General features: G+C 48.5%; 1 protein-coding gene across 1 annotated transcript in view; it reads left to right on the top strand.

The window, feature by feature from the left end:
• Nucleotides 1–366: 366 nt before the first annotated feature.
• The window catches only part of LOC147700909 (killer cell lectin-like receptor subfamily B member 1B allele B), a 442,286-nt gene continuing 423,881 nt past the window's right edge, over nt 367–18,771 (top strand). The window contains exon 1 of the mRNA XM_086929767.1: nt 367–579. Coding sequence (XP_086785893.1) covers nt 432–579 — 148 coding nt within the window. The 5' untranslated portion in view covers nt 367–431. The remainder of the gene's footprint in view (nt 580–18,771) is intronic.

Genomic DNA, 18,771 nt, shown 5'->3' with positions numbered 1-18,771 from the left:
CCCAGATTTAAAAGTCCTGTCTTCCTTGGTATAAACTTTTAAGGACTAAAACACATGGATAAAATACATTGTGTTTTATAGCGTTAATAGCTCTAAGTTTCGTAAATGCGAGACCGATTGCTTTGCATGTGTTTGTTTTTTCACGCTGTCAGTTTGTTGCAGTGACACGATGGGGGGCTACCACGAGATAAAACACTTCGGCAGCTTCTCCCAACCGATCAATTAGCATGAAATGCATACATTGACTTTTTTGTTTAGTTCTTCGGGTTAAACATTTTACCTCACTTGGGTGACGCCCTCCTGCACGTTTCTTCTTTCACTTTCATGGCTGTGACGTGTTTAGGTTACTCAGCGAGTTCCACTCTCCTCTCGCCACAGCACCGCGGAGCTGTGAAGGGATCAGACGAGACTCAACACCTCACCCTCGGACCATGGGGCAGGGAACGGGCCCCGATGGACCGGAATACACGACTGTGGCCGTCCAGGAGCCGCCCCCGGGACCCGAGAAGTCCCGAGAGGAGTCCCTGCTGGAGCCTGGGAGTCTGTCCGAGAAGCCCAGAGAGCCCGTCCCTCCCTGCTGTAAGTACACCGGCCCCCGCCTGCGGATTCTACCCCCTCACTGTGCAGGGCCGTTTCTCGGTGTTTTACCGCCCTAGGCAAGAATTGAAATATGCCTCCCCTTCCCTTTTACTACCATCACTCCCTCCCCCTGTCATCCAGGCTAGAACAATTAATGCATTAGTTATTCCCAAACTCATGTTTATTGCCACCCTCCCCCTTTTGCCACCCTAGGCGGACGCCTAGTCTTGCCTAATGGTAGAAACGCCCTGCATATCTCGAACCGCCTCACCCCATCCCGATAAGATACTTATTTACTTGACTGGCTGATTTGTACAGACTGCAACCTGGATAAATCGTAGCGTCCCTGCTTAATTTGTGTGTGATCTTAGGCAAATATTTTATTTGATCAAACCTCTTTTCTTCATTATCGCGTATGAATGGTACTTTTGAGTACGTGAACTCAGACTACCAGTTGTAATATATAGCTTTTAATAGGTACTTTTCAGAGCAGTGCTATATTGTTCACTATTAATGTCAAAGCTTTCATGTGTTAAAGAAATGCACTTGTTTGAACGTTGAAGTGTCTATCACAGTTTAAGTGGTTTGTTGATTTACGTAACAGGTATCAGACTCTAGGACTTGGCTCTTGCATGGGCTCCAAGATTCGAGCCACACCCTTGGCTCGGCTCTCCTTGGTAATTTGTTGGCTCGCCCACCTCTATCTACTCACGGTTCTGTGCCACTCCACCCGCCAAAGCCCAGCGCACGCGCCAACATCTCTCCAAGCCCTTTAAATGGAAATATAAAAGTGCTGGAACTGATCTTTAGAGTACCTGTTCGCTGCTGAGAAGTCTCGGTTTTCTCCCAGTACAGAGACTCTCCTTTTAGAATTAAAGAAGTGCAGGTACTCAGTACCGGACAGCACCTGCTCCTTTAAAGCTCCGCTTATAGGAGAAATAACAGGCACCACAGATACCCCATGAACACTTACAGACACCCCCTGAGCACCAGCAGACCTCCCGCATACCCTTGGAAGACACCAATCAGAGCCCCTAAGGGACTAGATCGATCCTCAGGGGCTCATCACGCGGCTCGTGCAGGCACCCCACTGTGCTCCTGTAGGGGGACCCAAGGCAGCTCCAGGAGGCTCTCCACTGAGGCCCGTTGACCCTCCTGGAGGGACCCAAAGATACCAGCACTCCCAGAATCACCCATTATGCTCCAAAAAGATGCAGCGCATCCAGCACCCTGTGCAGCAAAATACTTCTATTGCTTTTTTTCACTGTGTCCTGCATTCTTAAATTCTCACTTTGTCTTGTCTCTCGCCTAGCTCTGTCTTTATTTATTCAGTTTTCCTTATGTTTTTAATTTAACTTTTTTGCCCATTTATATTTTTCTCTTTTGTGACTGCATAGATCCTACTTTGGGTTTTCGCGTTTCCCCCTCCTCTTCAACTTCCGGTGCACCTTTTCCTTTTGACTCGATCGTTTTGCAACCTCAATTTTCCTTCAATCATTCATCCTCTTTCCCTTATCGTATGTCTCCCTCTTTCTCTTCCATCAGCATTTCCGTCTACATTTCTCAGTTTCCTTCATCTGTGTGTTCTCCTTTTAGTTTCTTTCTGTTATGCGGTCACTGCGCTCTCTGTGTTTACTGCCAGAGCACTGAAGCACAGCCAGTACAGCCTTCACTGCCCTCTCTGTGTTCACTGCCAGGGCTGTGAGGCACGGGCAGTACTTCCTTCACTGCTCTCTCTGTCTTTATTGCCAGGGTTTTGAGGCACGGGCAGTACTGCCTTCACTGCTCTCTGTGTGTTTACTGCCAGGGCTTTGAGGCACAGGCAGTACTGCCTTCACTGCTCTCTCTGTGTTTACTGCCAGGGCTTTGAGGTACAGACAGTACTGCCTTCACTGCTCTCTGTGTGTTTACTGCCAGGGCTTTGAGGCACGGGCAGTACTGCCTTCACTGCTCTCTCTGTGTTTACTGCCTGAGTACTGAAGCACAGCCAGTACAGCCTTGACTGCCCTCTCTGTGTTTACTGCCAGGGCTTTGAGGCACGGGCAGTACTGCCTTCACTTCCCTCTCTGTGTTTACTGCCAGGGCTTTGAGGCACCGGTAGTACTGCCTTCACTGCTCTCTGTGTGTTTACTGCTAGGGCTTTGAGGCACGGGCAGTACTTCCTTCACTGCTCTCTCTGTGTTTATTGCCAGGGTTTTGAGGCACGGGCAGTACTGCCTTCACTGCTCTCTCTGTGTTTACTGCCAGGGCTTTGAGGTACAGGCAGTACTGCCTTCACTGCTCTCTGTGTGTTTACTGCCAGGGCTTTGAGGCACGGGCAGTATTGCCTTCACTGCTCTCTCTGTGTTTACTGCCAGGGCTTTGAGGCATGGGCAGTACTGCCTTCACTGCTCTCTGTGTGTTTACTGCCAGGGCTTTGAGGCACGGGCAGTACTACCTTCACTGCTCTCTGTTTGTTTACTGCCAGGGCTTTGAGGCATGGGTAGGACTGCCTTCACTGCTCTCTGTGTGTTTACTGCCAGGGCTTTGAGGCACAGGCAGTACTGCCTTCACTGCTCTCTGTGTGTTTACTGCCAGGGCTTTGAGTCACGGGCAGTACTGCCTTCACTGCTCTCTGTGTGTTTACTACCAGGGCTTTGAGGCACAGGCAGTACTGCCTTCACTGCTCTCTGTGGGTTTACTGCCAGGGCTTTGAGGCACGGGCAGAACTGCCTTCACTGCTCTGTGTGTTTACTGCCAGGGTTTTGAGGCACTGGCAGACTGCCTTCACTGCTCTCTCTGTGTTTACTGCCAGGGCTTTGAGGCACGGGCAGTACTGCCTTCACTGCTCTGTGTATTTACTGCCAGGGTTTTGAGGCACGGGCAGTACTGGCAGTACTGCCTTCACTGCTCTCTCTGTGTTTACTGCCAGGGCTTTGAGGCACAGGCAGTACTGCCTTCACTGCTCTCTGTGTGTTTACTGCCAGGGCTTTGAGGCACGGGCAGTACTGCTCTCTGTGTGTTTACTGCCAGGGCTTTGAATCACGGGCAGTACTGCCTTCACTGCTCTCTGTGTGTTTACTGCCAGGGCTTTGAGGCACGGGCAGTACTGCCTTCACTGCTCTCTGTGTGTTTACTGCCAGGGCCTTGAGGCACGGGCAGTCCTGCCTTCATTGCTCTCTCTGTGCCAGGGCACTTAAGCACAGCCAGTACTGCCTTCACTACTCCCTCTGTGTTTACTGCCAGGGCTCCGAGCGCAGCCAGTACTGCGTTTACTGCCAGGGCTCTGAGGCACAGCCAGTACTGACTTCACTGCTTTCTCTGTGTTTACTGCCAGGGCTCTGAAGCACAGCCAGTACTGCCTTCACTGCTCTCTCTGTGTTTACTGCCAGGACTCTGAGACGCAGCCAGTACTGCCTTCACTGCTCTTTGTGTGTTTACTGACAGGGCTCTGAAGCACAGTCAGTACTGCCTTCTCTGCTCTCTGTGTGTTTACTGACAGATCTCTGAAGCACAGCCAGTACTGCCTTCACTGCTCTCTCTGTGTTTACTGCCAAGGCTCTGAGGCACAGCCAGTACAGCCATCACTGCTTTCTCTGCGTTTACTACCAGGGCACTGAGGCACAGCCAGTACTGCCTGCTCTGCTCTCTGTGTTTACTGCCAGGGCACTGAAGCACAGCCAGTACTGCCTTCTCTGCTCTGTGTGTTTACTGTCAGGGCTCTGAGGCAAAGCTAATACTGCCTTCACTGCTCTCTCTCTGTGTTTACTGCCAGGGCACTGAAGCACAGCCAGTACTGCCTTTTCTGCTCTCTGTGTTTACTGCCAGGGCACTGAAGCACAGCCAGCACTGTCTTCTCTGCTCTCTGTTTACTGCCAGGGCACTGACTCACAACCATTTTTGCCTTCTCTGCTCTCTGTGTTTACTGCCAGGGCACTGAAGCACAGCCAGTACTGCCTTCTCTGCTCTCTGTGTTAGCTGCCAAGGCTCTGAGGCACAGCTAATACTGCCTTCACTGGTCTCTCTGTGTTTACTGCCAGGGCTCTGAGGCACAGCAAGTACTGCCTTCACTGCTCTCTCTGTGTTTACTGCCAGGGCTCTGAGGCACAGCCAGTACTGCCTTCACTGCTCTCTCTGTTTACTGCCAGGGCTCTGAGGCACGGCCAGTACTGACTTCACTGTCCTCTCAGTTTGCTGCCGGGGATCTGAGGCACAACCAGTACTGCCTTCTCTGCCCTCTCTGTGTTTACTACCAGGGCTCTGAGGCATAGCCAATACTGCATTCACTGCTCTGTGTTTACTGCCAGGGCTCTGAGAAGCCGCAAGAACTGCTTTCACTGCCCTCTCTGTGTTTACTGCCAGGGCTCGGAGGTGCGGCCAGTACTGCCTTCACTGCTCTCTCTGTGTTCACAGCCAGGGTCTGAAGCAGTTCACTGCTTTTGATGTAACTTTTATTTTGTTCTATATTGCAAAACTCAGTATTTTAAATGAGCATCAACAATGTCATATTCATTTGTTGGTAGGCACAGGAGATTAAGTGATTTGCCCAGACATACAGAATGCTGGGTCGATGCAGAGACTAGAACTTGCTTACCCAGTTCCAAAGGTGGCAGCTCTAGCCATTATGCCACAACCTCTCACACAAGAACTAAAGCATTTTCAATATTATATACAACCAAGCCGTAGGTGTAAGTTTGCTGACAGTATATTTGCAACTAAAAACCATTGACAAAACCAATAGTCCTGGCTTGTTGTTGGTGTAATGTTACTTGTTGTATTATATATGTGAAGACCATCCATGACAGAAGCACTATGCTAAGCACAGATTTTTAGCATCAATGTGTTAAGCCACACCCTTAATTATATTGGTCATTCCCACTTAAAAAGACTCCCCCCTCCCCCCCCCCGGTTTTTTCATTCCTCTTTAAGCCCCGGGTCACCCTATGGCACAGCTCCAGTCTGTAACTGAAACTAAGGGTCCTGTTGCGCGGTGTAGGGTAGCAGTAGTGATAAAGAACTGCATTAGAAAATAAAGTATTTTCCAACAGGCAGGTATTACCTCCAAGATGTCGTTCATCAGATCACAACTCGCTGGAGGCTACCAGCCAGCGCGCATGATCTCAGTTTATATATTTTTATGTCTCGCCTAGGCTGCGCTTGCACTGTCTCTTCGAGACATGCTGTATTCAGGATATGTGTTAGGAGAGTAGGATCTGCTTACTATGGTTACTCCCATTTTTTGCTGGCGTTTCACTGTTTTTCGACTTTAGTCTGGCTGGGGCCCTGCTATCCAGGACCCCAGCCTAGCTGCTTCCTCCCTAAATTGATTGAATGTATTTTAGGTACACTCCAGTTTTGTTACTGGGGGTACCCTTGTGAGTCCCTAGTATATGGTTCACCAGGTACTAGGGGCATAGGTACCCCAGAGAACTACCAGGGTCTGCAGCAGGTATTATGCCACCCCCTGGGAAGCCTTCCAAAATGACACCACAGGACTGCTACTGCTGCCTGGGTAAGGTGGTGCATGCACCCCTTACTAAGATATAGGTTACCTATATCACCTTAAATCACTGCACATAGATACCGATCAGGCACCCCTATGGCAGGCCTTATCAATCCTGAAGGCAGGGTGCTTGGTTTCGTGTGAGAGGGTAACCATGCATGAGCAGGGCCGCTCTGCAGCCTTCCGAATCTATTCTCTGGGGCTGTTTTGTGATGCAGCGAGACCATATACTCTTAAGTACATTATAACCTCGCAGTAAATGCTAACTTTGGAAAGGCTGCATGGAAACATGTTATGTTTAGTGTCAAACACTTTGGAATCCTACCCCCGCCAGTCCTGGCGGCAGGGATAGAATTCCACCCTTCTAGAGGGATAGACATGTACACAACAGTCTACTCAGTAACAAGTTTAAAGAGCCCTGGCATCACAAAATGGATGCAGACACAGACACGAGTCTGACCTCCTGCTGCAGACCGAAACTCCTCCAGGGGAGGCCTGGGCAATATGTTTCCTGTCACAGGGAGGTGTATTCACCTCCCTGACAGGCTTTAGTGTATTGGGGTTGGGTGGATGCACTCTGAGAGTGCTTTGAAGTCTGCACTGGGGGCACATTTGGTTTCCCTGTGCATAGCCCCTTTCAAACCGGTTTTAGGGGCTACCAGCCCCTGCTCTGGTGCGAAACTGGACAAAGGAAATGGGTGTAGCCACCTCTCTTTCCAGATCCTCCCATAGGTGGGTCCCAGAGTATGTCCAACCCCTTTCTCATGTATAAGTAAGGAACCCCTGGCAATAGGACCTTAGAATCCTGGAACTTCGACTAGAGGACGGAAAAATCTCCCTTGGGGTCAAGGAATGACTCCCCTGCTTGGGAGGCTCTAACAAAGCATTTGCCGGTTTGCATCTCCGAAGGTCCCGCCCGACTCTGAAGTAATTGCAGCCCAGGAAGAGGATTTCCAGACTTCTCAGAGGCCGACCCGAGTCCCCAGCATAGCTGAGACCTTCAGCCCTCATGAGTGACGTGGAACCTGAACTCCTGCACACCGTGCACATTTGCTAGTGCATTGACTTATCGACTTCTCTTGAAGTTGTGCTTTTGGGTTACTTGCAGCCCAAGCCCCAAGCACCATCTGCACCGAAGATTATGGGCTTACACTCCACGAGTGTTCCGTGAGCCCGCTTCTTGCATTTCCGCTCAAGGCTCCTTCACGATCCCTGGTCCTTCGACTGGTGGGTCCCTGTGAAGGCAACTCTGATTTTCCTTGCATTTCCCTGGTTGCTCCAGACGTGCCCTGACTCCCCACTGCGTAGTGAGTCCCTCAGACCTTGCTTGTCTGCACCAAAGCATTTCTTTACTTCCTGCGTGGATTGCTGTTGCCAAGGCTTTTTGGGTCCAATCCTGGCACAGACACCGCAGCACTCGACATCCTTCGTAGGGCAGCTAGAATCTAGATCCTGGTAATCTTAGACGCCTCCTGGTCCTCGTGGCTGAAGAGTCCAGCTTCACCTGAAATCACCATACTCTGCCCCCTCTGCTTTCAGGTTCTTCTCATTTTCGATCCAGGCTTGGATCACACTGTTGAATGGTGTTTTAGATTCTGAATGGATTTTCCCGATTCATGCCCTTATATAGGTACAATTCACGTTTCCTTTATATAGGCATAGAAATCAAGCCCTTATTTAGGCATAGCTGAAGCTGAAGACCTGGCTGAAGACCTGGCTGTTCGAGCAGTAGCGGCACCCCCCCCCCCCCAGCGCCTTGAGACCCTACGGGTATGTAGCGCGCTCTATAAATGTCTTTGATTGATTGATTGATAGCCATTGCAGTCCAAATACAGGCACGGCTACTTCCATCTGTTCACCAAACGTCAGAACGATTTCTTGGAAAACCAGCTTAAGCCGTTAGGGACTTCCCCTTGCTTGAATATTGATTTCTCCAAGAACTCAGTTAGTTTACAATGAACATCTATTCCCTAGGGGTTCATTCATGACGTTCATATGCCCGACTTTACGTCAAACATGGCATTCCTAAAACACCTTCAAAGTATAAATATACCTTCACTTGCTATGGCAAAGCACAGTGGTTCGCTGCAGTTCGATTACCTACTTACCCGACGCGGCTCATTACAGGAAGTACCGAAGGAAGCCGACTCTCCAGCTGATGCACTGATCAGGAAGCTGCCCTCCTCTGCAGAGAAATCCAGCTCCAGTGTTTCTGACTCCCCTTGCGGGGTGTTGGGAAATCTATTCTGAGACAGAGATACCAAACTTCCTTCATTCTAAGGTATGGAGCTGATTAGAACCTAGAGAAACCTTTGGCAAATTCTTGGCAAAACTAAACCTATGCTAAAGACCATACTTGCTTCTTCCCTCTTACTAGACTTAGGTTAGGTACATTGGGGTAGGCGTATTTTAGAAGCACCAGTTGAGTATTTTAGCCTGTTATTTATGTATGTATTTTTATATGGCTTTTAAACCATACAATGCTCTTACAATATTACTAGCAGCCCGTCCCGACGTTGTCCGGGTATGAATTGCTGCCGGCCAGTAGTATATTGTTTTGTAGGATTTCGTTTTGATAGCATTTCTTATCTGTGACAGGCCTGTGAAACGCTCCCATTCACAGTGCACTGTTGATGCACTTAAGAGTGAGCGTTCAGTAGTGTGTGAACTCGAGTTTCCCTACTTTATTTTTCCTTGCAATATTATATAGCGGAAACTCGACAACATGGCATGAGCACAATTTACATTACAGAAGAACGCATTCATTTGTGGTAGGCACGGGGAGACAAAGTGATTTGCCTGGAATGACAGGATGTTGAGCTGATGCCGAGATTCGAACGTAGCTCGCCAGCTCTAAAGTTCGCAATTCTAGAACTTGTGGCGGGAGGTGTGTCTAAAAGTGTAAGTCGAAGCTGGCCAACAATGAGAGAGACCTGTGCATTTTTCAAATGGGTGGTGAAAAAATATGAGTATGTTGCTGGAGATGTGGGCCGCCGTGCCACCAATGTACTTACCGGGGGAGGGTAAACACCCATTATTCCGCATCTTTCTTTCCGCATACCATCACTCCTCATACTTTCATTACGAAAGGTCCATGACTCTGCAATGTCATTATAATGCATGGCATTACATTTTATATGCTGTATATTTGTTGTAAATGCATGAATGGTAAAAGCATGTTTTTTAAAATTTTTGGATAAGGTAAGTATGGGTATAGGGGTATATGTTTTGGGGTACTGAGGTATATGTTTTGGGGTGTTTGCGTATTTTAAGGGTTCAGATATAGTTTTGGGCTATGGGGTACAAGGGTAGTTTTAGGGTTTAGGGATAGGTATGGGTTTTGGGGTACAGGGATATTTTTAGGATTCAGGGCTAGGTTTGGGTTTTGGGGTATAGGGGTATTTTTTAGGGTTCAGGGGTAGGTTTGGGTTTTGGGGTACAGGGCTATTTTAAGGGTTCAGGGCTAGGTTTGGCTTTTGGGGTACAGGGGTATTTTTAGGGTTCAGGGTTAGGTTTGGGTTTTGGGGTACAGGGGTATTTTAGGGTTCAGGGGTAGGTTTGGGGTACAGGGGTCCAGGGGTATTTTTAGGGTTCAGGGCTAGGTTTTGGGGTACAGGGATATTTTTAGGGTTCAGGGGTAGGTTTGGGTTTTGAGGTACAGGGGTATTTATAGGGTTCAGGGCTAGGTTAAGATGGGTTAGTGTTTAAGGGTGTTGGGGTATTTTAAGGAGTAGGGGTATTTTAAGGAGTACGGGTGGGTTATGATTACGGTGTGCAGGGGTATTTAAAGGGAGTAGGGTGGACACCGGGAGCTAGAATGTACAGAACCTAGGAAGAAAAAAAATGAAATATTGGGCACGTTCCGTAATCCCGCGCCCGCACACGCCCCCAGCACATGCCCACAGCACACAATATAAGACATGGCGGAATGTACCACACGCCCCCAGCACACACCAACAGCACAACGCAGACACGCCCAAAAGGTGTGGTAAATAAATTAATACCCCATCAATTAGAATTTCTAGAATGCTATCAGAAGGCAAAGAGAGAAAGTAGAGTTAAGGCTTTATTCAGTAACTCGAGTTAAGGGAGAGCTCCAGCACCAAGCGAGTACAGGAGTGGTCTGATGTTTTATTCATACAGCAGAATATTTATACAGTTTCAGGCAGTAGGCAAAAGAAGAAGGAAGAAAAAGGGAAGTGACCAGCAGTAATTTCCAACGAGATGTCTCGAGGTGTGGGCGTGTCTTGTGTCTCGTGAGAGTGCATGCAATGTATTGAAATGTGCTCCTTTTAGTTGAAGGTCCTTCCTCAATATGCTCTCTTCAGTTGAAGGCCCTTCTTCATTCGGGGGTTTATCTCTTGGCTTAGAGTTTAAGAACAGGAACTATCTCTCAGAACAGGAACTATCTTGCTGGTTCTGGGAATTGGCCGAAGCACAGGAAGGGGTGGTCAATGAATTAAGATGCCAGGTGCAGGGTGTCTTACAGTCAAGAACAGGAACTATTTCTTAAAACAGGAACTATCTGCTGCTGGTTCCCAGAATTGGCAGAACCACAGAAATGTGTGGTCGATGAACGGGGGTGCTTGTGGGTCTGAAGACAAAATGGATGTCACACACAAAATGGGTGCTTGTCTGAATGAAAAAAATGGCTACCAGGCAGAAACAGGGAAATTATGGGGCACAATTGTCAATTTTATTTCCTCATTCCCTCCTTGCCCCAGAGTGTACCTGTTTCTATATCTCAATTTGCATGAGATTGCCTAAGCATTCCTGTAGCATGATTTTTTGGTTTTCTTTCTGCTGGATATGTGGTTTAGGAATGCAGCTTGCAGCGCATAGTCCGCACAGGGCAGGGCCACATTGGATGTAAAGGCAGCATCCAGTTATTACCAGGAATATTATGCCTGCTGCTGACAGCAATTTCCATCCCCAGGATGATATTATTTTCAAAAACCAGTCAGACCATGTCCAGGTGCCAGGTTCTAACATGGGGCACTAGGAGGTCTCGGTGGTAGGTGGATGGGGCCACAAAGACAGGGGGCATCAGAAATGCTATATAGCACGCCCCCCCCCAGTTCAAGGGCAGCCACACATAGGCTGTATGCTCGAAGATAAAATAAGTATGGCGAGATGCTGAAAATGATGATTTTCCTTTGTCTTCAAAGCTCACAGTGGTATGGCAGTCACTGTGTCCTAATGGAACAGAGCCATTTTTCCGGATGCACAGGTGCCCTTTTACTATTGAGACCGAGATGGAAGGGGGCCCAGCATTCCTTTTAGGTTTGGTATTTATTATCCTGTAGGACATGGTCATGTTCCCCTGCTTGTATTCTTCGCTTTCTAGGACCGTACCTGTCGCCTGGGGATCTCCATTCTCATTCGGGTAGCAGACAGCATTAAGGACCTTATTTAAGTCCCCCAAGGCCACCCATTCTTACATGAACTATTTCCATCAGGGCAGGAGGTGGGGGTAGTGTGCTCCTGAGTGTTGTTAGGTGCATGAGAGGTATGTGGTGCTGGCGGGAAAGCAATGTGGAGGACCCAACCGAGACACGTCATGATTGTTATCAAGAAAAACAGTATGATCAAACATATGATAGGGCCGCTATGTAACTTCTTAACATTCTTCTTTAGGAACCTCGCTTTCTCTTTTTCCCACATAGTCAGGGTGTCTGAGTCTGCCCCCATGTTCTGACCACGTCACCACTGGACCTGTGTCCGTGGACTTAATCAGCCAGAATCCGGGTGGCAGACCTCAGCTTAGATTTATACTCCTGTTGTGAGGTTTGTTCCAAGGGCAATGAGGATTGTTCAGTCATATCCATATCCTATGCCATCCTTCTCTACCATCATGAGCGAACAGTTGTCTAATCTACTAACGCTGCACTCCAGTTTCGCCCTCTTCGGCGACCTAAACTATTGGTTCAATGACAACAACGCTGGCCCCCATGCTACAGAGCTCTTTGAGACTGTCAACAGTCTGAATCTCACCCAACAGGTCACCCGATCTACCCATAACAAGGGCCACATCCTGGACCAGATCTGGACCTGCAATCTGGCCTTGTCCCAGCCAGATATATCCCCCTGTGTCTGGTCAGACCACTACCTAGTTGACACCACCATCACTGTCGCCGGCCAGATTCCTGCTCATCTGATGGCTGTGGCTCCTCACGAAAATGGAGTACATATGACTCCCAGGGCTTTCTTACAACCCTGGCCGACACCCGTCCAGTTTTCAACCCCAACTGATCACATCGACGGAATAGAACACAACATCGGATCCTGGCTGAGGTCGGCCAGCGCCCACTTTGCTCCCCGGATCAAATTCCCCAGCACTAGGCATCATAACTCCCACAGGTGGTTCTCTGATGACCTCAACCAACACAAATTAAAAACGCGCCAGCTAGAACGCATCTGGAGACGCGAATATTCCAACTCAGCCAGACAGTCTTATTTGGCCGCGCGTAAAGAATACAAAACTGCCATCGGCCTAGCCAAAATGGAACACTTCTTCAACAGGATCTCGTCGGCAGTCGACAAATCTAAGGAGGTGTTCAAAGTCATGAACGAACTTACCACAGGTGACAGAACCCTCCCAGCCCAGACTCCCACTCAAGAGGCATGCAACACTCTCAACTCCTTCTTTGTGGAAATGATCACCAAAATTAAAAACTCTATCCCTCCCGCTCTCCAGCCATACCCATCGGACATTTCCTCTAACAACCCCTCGACCCTCACCACCTTCCCTGCCCTAAACCCCATCTCACTAGCGGAACTCACTACTCGTGTGAAATCTGGCTCCCCTAACGACTGCTGTCCGCCATCTGTTTTGCGGAGTATTTGCCTCAACCTACCTGACTGTGTTCTACCCCTACTGAACGGGTCACTCAGCAGTGGCATTGTCCCTAGCTCTTTCAAGGAGGCCATCCTAGTGCCCCTCCTCAAGAAACCCGACGCCGACCCCGTGGAGCCTTCGAACTACCGGCCCATCTCCCTCCTCCCGTACTTCTCAAAATTAATGGAGGCCCACGTCACCCGATTTCTGTAAAATTTTATCGAATCCTCCTGTCACCTCGAGCCCAAACAAGCCGGCTTCAGACCTGCCCACTCTATCGAGGCCGCCATTCTGGCAGTCCCGGACACACTCAGGAGCAACGCGGACGCGGGGTCCCCCGAAGCCCTCGTACTCCTGGACCTGTCGGCCGCGTTCGACACGGTGGACAATAACATCCTTCTCCACCGTGTCGGACAGGCGGGCATCCAGGGTACCGCTCTTGAGTGGGTCGAGTCCTTCCTGACTGGAAGACCACAGGCGGTTCGCCTAGGACCCTACACTGCAACAAAAACTCCCACGTCCTGCGGAGTCCCCCAGGGCTCCTCCCTCTCACCGCTCCTGTTCAACCTATACCTCCGGCCTCTGATCCACTCTCTTCAGAAATGGGACATCATTGTCTATAACTACGCTGACGACTTACAGATTGTCCTCCCGCTCAATTCACCTCATGCCATCAATGCGTTTCACGCAGTCATGATCCACATCCAACTTTGGATGAACCAGAACCAATTGAAGCTAAACCCCGGGAAAACTGAGCTCCTCCTCCCTGGACTCAGCCATGCTCACTGGGGCCCGTAGTTCTGGCCCTCGGAGCTGGGCTCCCCCCCAGTCCCGGCCAAATCAGTAAAGAGTCTGGGAGTGATTATTGACACTGAACTCTCCCTCAAAGCCCGAGTGGGTGCAGTAATCTCATCCTGTATGTACCAGCTCCGGAAGATCCGCAAAGTTCGCCACTTACTTCCTCCCGCTGCACTTACCCAAGTTGTCATCTCACTTGTACTCTCCCGCCGGGACTTTTCTAACTCCATCTACTATGGTCTCCCACAATACCTGCTACACCGCCTCCAGGTCGTCCAGAACCAAGCGGCCTGCATAATTTATAAAACCCCCAGATGGCAATCAGCCAAACCTCTACTCCACAGTCTTCACTGGCTCCCAATAGGCCAAAGGGTAGCTTTTAAGGTGGCCTGCCTCCCATTCAAAGCCCTCCACTGCTCCGGCCCCGCGTTCCTCAAATCTCTTATCTCCCCTCACCGTCCAACGCGAAACCTCCGATCAGCCCACCGTCTTCTGCTAGTCACTCTCAAAACTAAAACCAAGAAATTCGGCGGTCGCCGTTTTTCCTACCTGGCTCACGGGCTTTGGACTCTCCTTCCTCTCTCCATCAAATCCACCCTTTCCCTCCTGAACTTCAGAAAATCGCTTAAAACCCACCTCTTCCCTCCCCTTGACTAAATATCCGTCACTCACGCTTCCTCCCTCACTCACTCTGTCTTAAAGCGCCAGGAAGCCTACGGTGTCAGTGCGCTCTATAAATTGCACTTAAGATAAGATAAGATAGTTGTAGTAAAGAGCAACTACACAATGAAGGTTCCAAAGTTCAATTTTATTTAGTCATAGGTAAACAGGTGCTCCCAGCTTGGCGGCTTTCTCTCACAACCAACATTCTAACTCACGCTCCCGGAGGCAGAGCGGGCCATACCAAGAAGGGAGGAGGGAGAGGGGTGTGTGACGGGGGAGTCACAACAGGTGAGGTTACAACACACCTTCCCCCCTAAAGAGAACAGAGGAAAAGAGATACAGATCTCCCCAGACAGGTGCGAGAGAAAGCATTTAAAGGTAGAGTGGGGAAAAAGAGGGGTGAGTTAAAAGGAGGCGAGGAAACGGAAAGGGATAGGGAAAAGAGAGGGATAGAGGGCTGCCGAAGGAGGACAGCCAAAAGAAGGGAAACAGGAGATAGGGAAAGACCACCAGGGAGAGAGAGAAGAGAACCGAAACAAGAAAAGAAGAAGAATGGGGAAGACGACCCCTTAGGTTACAGAGAACGAACAACAGTGGGAGGGAGGGAAGATTCCCCCCTCCCCCCCCCCCCCCCAGAGCCAGCGGGGACTGTCCCGGGGGAATGAGGGGAGAGAGGGATGGAACTTTATCCTGGGCAACTTTTAAAAGTAAACCATAACCTTAAGGTTAACCTCTGTATCGAACTGACTGAAAGAACTCTGGAACAGTGGGATAAAATGTTCCGCTGGGTCCCCCAAGAAGTCCTGACTATTCTCGCAAAGGGATAAGCAATTATGTCTCACAATGGGTGCGGCTGATTCCTTCCATACCTTGAACACCTCACCTTCCACCACACCATTGCTCTCCCAGATCTCCCCAGACAGGTGCGAGAGAAAGCAGTTAAAGGGAGAGTGGGGAAAAAGAGGGGTGAGTTAAAAGGAGGCAAGGAAACGGAAAGGGATAGGGAAAAGAGAGGGATAGAGGGCTGCCGAAGGAGGACAGCCAAAAGAAGGGAAACAGGAGATAGGGAAAGACCACCAGGGAGAGAGAGAAGAGAACCGAAACAAGAAAAGAAGAAGAATGGGGAAGACGGCCCCTTAGGTTACAGAGAACGAACAACAGTGGGAGGGAGGGAAGATCCCCCCCCCCCAGAGCCAGCGGGGACTGTCCCGGGGGAATGAGGGGAGAGAGGGATGGAACTTTATCCTGGGCAACTTTTAAAAGTAAACCATAACCTTAAGGTTAACCTCTGTATCGAACTGACTGAAAGAACTCTGGAACAGTGGGATAAAATGTTCCGCTGGGTCCCCCAAGAAGTCCTGACTATTCTCGCAAAGGGATAAGCAATTATGTCTCACAATGGGTGCGGCTGATTCCTTCCATACCTTGAACACCTCACCTTCCACCACACCATTGCTCTCCTTAAAGTCTCTTTGATGGGCCCCATGACATAGGTTACAACAGGTATGTGCCACATCACTCTTTCACCCTGGGGCTCCCCTTAGTCTGAACAAGCCCAACAGTCTATTACACCCTAGAGTTCCGCATGTCTCTTACTAGTCTCTCCATCCCCTTAAGGAGGGATGATCCTGGCGGTAACGCTCCTCATTTTTTTCTCTTACGCAGAAACTTGGGCCAGGGCACTCCCCGGCAGCTCCCTCTGACACACTATGTCTCTCTTACAATGTCATCCTCGGTGACTGGTCTAGGCCATCTTCTACCCTCCTTCCCTTGGCCCTTACCAGAATCCAGACCTATATCGAATTCCTTTTCAAACAGCTCCAGATCATCATCACGAGCCTCTTCTGCCCTTAGTCTGTCCTCCTGTTCCATCACTAGACCTCCATAGAAGAACTCAGTTGTGTTTTCTGGGTCACGAAACTTATGCTTTCTCCTATACTCATAGTGGACCATTTTTTCCCGACAGGACCTTTAATGGGAAATCTTTTCGTATTTTCTGCATTTCCATACTCTCACTCTCCAACTTATCACTATTGGGCCTATGAAAGTATTTTCCTTTATTCTCACCCTTAGATTCACACAAACTTGAGTCCACTTCTCTTTCCTGTTCATAATTGTCCTCATACTCCTCCATCATTTTGGTCCTGGACTCAGACGATGTGGTTCTTTGCCACGTCTCCTTGTGATTGAATTGGTTACTCTTACATTTGATCCTTTGCCGCTCATTTGCTGTAGTAATTATGCATTCTCCCTTTCTTTCGAATTCTCCTTTTTTCCCAACTTTTCCTTCACTGCCTTTTCTCTCCTGTTTCTTACGTATTTCTCTTTCATCCACCCAACTTTGGTAAGTTTCTCGTTTTTCCTTATGTTTGTCCTTAGCTACTTCTTTTCCATACTCTTTATTACTTGCAGCTCCTTCAATAACTCCCGAACCCTTTGATGCCGGCGCACGAGCCTTCAGTGCTTCACTATTTGTTCCCTGCATGCTTTGGTTCTGTGCCAGCTCACTCATGTGTTCTTTTCTTCTTCCCTTACGTGATATTTTCAATTTCTTTTGATCCTTCCACCCTAGCATGGTGGGTCCTCTTTCCGTTATATATATGGTACTCCAAGTATTATTTCCCTTGTGCATTAAATCCATAACTTTGTAACCTATTGCGTTGATGTCCTCCCCTGTGTACGTTTTTAGGAATATGTTGGCCTCTTAAAATTCATCTCCATATTTTTTAGCTAATTCTCTATTCCATTCACTCTTGCTTACCAAACTATAACGTGATCCTGAATCTGAGATCATATCTGTCTTTACTCCACCTATGAAGATAGTACACTCCGGGTTTATTTTACTAGTATTATCTTCCTCTTGGCTATCCATTCTTTCCTTGATCACTTCATCCCTTTGTACCTTTACCAACGAGGCTTGTATTTCATATTCATCCAACGCACTCAAGATGTCATCATACAAATTTCTGACTGACCCTTTCGTGAATACCTTTTCCATTTCGTGGTACTTTTTCCGTCCTTCAGTTCCTAAACTGTGAAGTAATATTTCAGCCTTTTCCTCAGGTATAAGAGATACTTCCTCTTCCTCGACAACTGATATGTACTCCTCAAAATATTCTTTCCACTCACTCCATTCTGCAGTGTTTTTTTCATCCCCCTCCATAAACGGCACTGGTGGCGGAAAATTATACCTTTTGCCCCACTCCATGTTAAATGCGCAGCTATATCTAGGAATTCACGTGAAGATGTAATATCCACCTCAAGCAGAAAGATGGCGGTACGAGTGCACTTTGTAGGACTCTCTGTCGCCCCGAGCTGATTAAAAGTAATGCGCAGGCTGTGGACACTGGGGTTCTTAATTTGAAGGTCACTTTTCCTACTCCGCCTACTGTTTTCCTTCTTGGCTCCCTGAAATCACTAAATATGCATTGCTCACGCCGTCTGTTGGTTTATGGCCCTTGTAAATCCACTGTCACAGATACAAAGAGATTACGTGTCCCTCACAAGACGTGCTGCCTCAAATCTGTATTGACTCTGCCACAAGAGTTCCTTGCACTACCTGCCCCTTTGAAATCTTCTCACGCCGCTTCCAAGCGCTGCCTCAGTTCCGTTTCACGCGTGGCCACAGGGGTTAACTCCCTTCCTTGATCATCTCAGATATTTTATACAGCTCAACGTGCTGCCACAGTTAATCTTCAATCCCTGGAACGAAAGCTCGCTACACTCTCTGTTCCTCTGATATTTCCTCACACAGCTCAATGCACTGCTGCCGTACAGTTTCATAAGTTTTCAACACACTGTGTTACGCTCAACGCTCCTCACCGTGTTTCAAAGGCTCAACGCAATTATGCAGTCCAGCTTGGGTCCCCTACGGTTAATCTTCCTATCAATTAAATATAAGATTACCCCCGGATTCTCTGAGACTTTTAATTACTCGCCTCCAATAATTCTGGGAGTTAGGAGATACCCGCTTCCCAACGCTGTCACTCACTCACGCCTCGAACACTTGGCGCTCACCTCAAATCAGTTTTTTTCCTTTCTATTTTTTCTTCGATCCCGGATAGAAACAAGCGTGCGTTGATAAGAATGGCCCACAAGGTGGCAGTGCAATATGGCGCCTGCTCAGCTTAAGAGCTGTAGGAGACGACACTAGCGCCTGTCAAACTTTAAAATTTCCCTCTGTGGTGTAGGAGAACAGTTAAACCTTAGCCTCACTCAACTTCTCCTCCCGATCAATTTCATAGGTGCACACCACTTGAATTCAGAGAAAAGTCACTGTACTACCGATTGGGTAATACTTTCATCCAATATTTCACACACAAGTTCTCCCAACGTTATGCAGTAAATTACTTGAATTATTATGTAACCTTTCTTTTCAATGAAGTTCGTAAATAACTCGCTCAAATTTCAC

Source organism: Lissotriton vulgaris, chromosome 7, assembly GCF_964263255.1.
Source record: "Lissotriton vulgaris chromosome 7, aLisVul1.2, whole genome shotgun sequence".
Taxonomy (NCBI): Eukaryota; Metazoa; Chordata; class Amphibia; order Caudata; family Salamandridae; genus Lissotriton; species Lissotriton vulgaris.
Note: the sequence above shows the minus strand (reverse complement) of the source record. Positions and strands in the feature narration are given on the sequence as shown.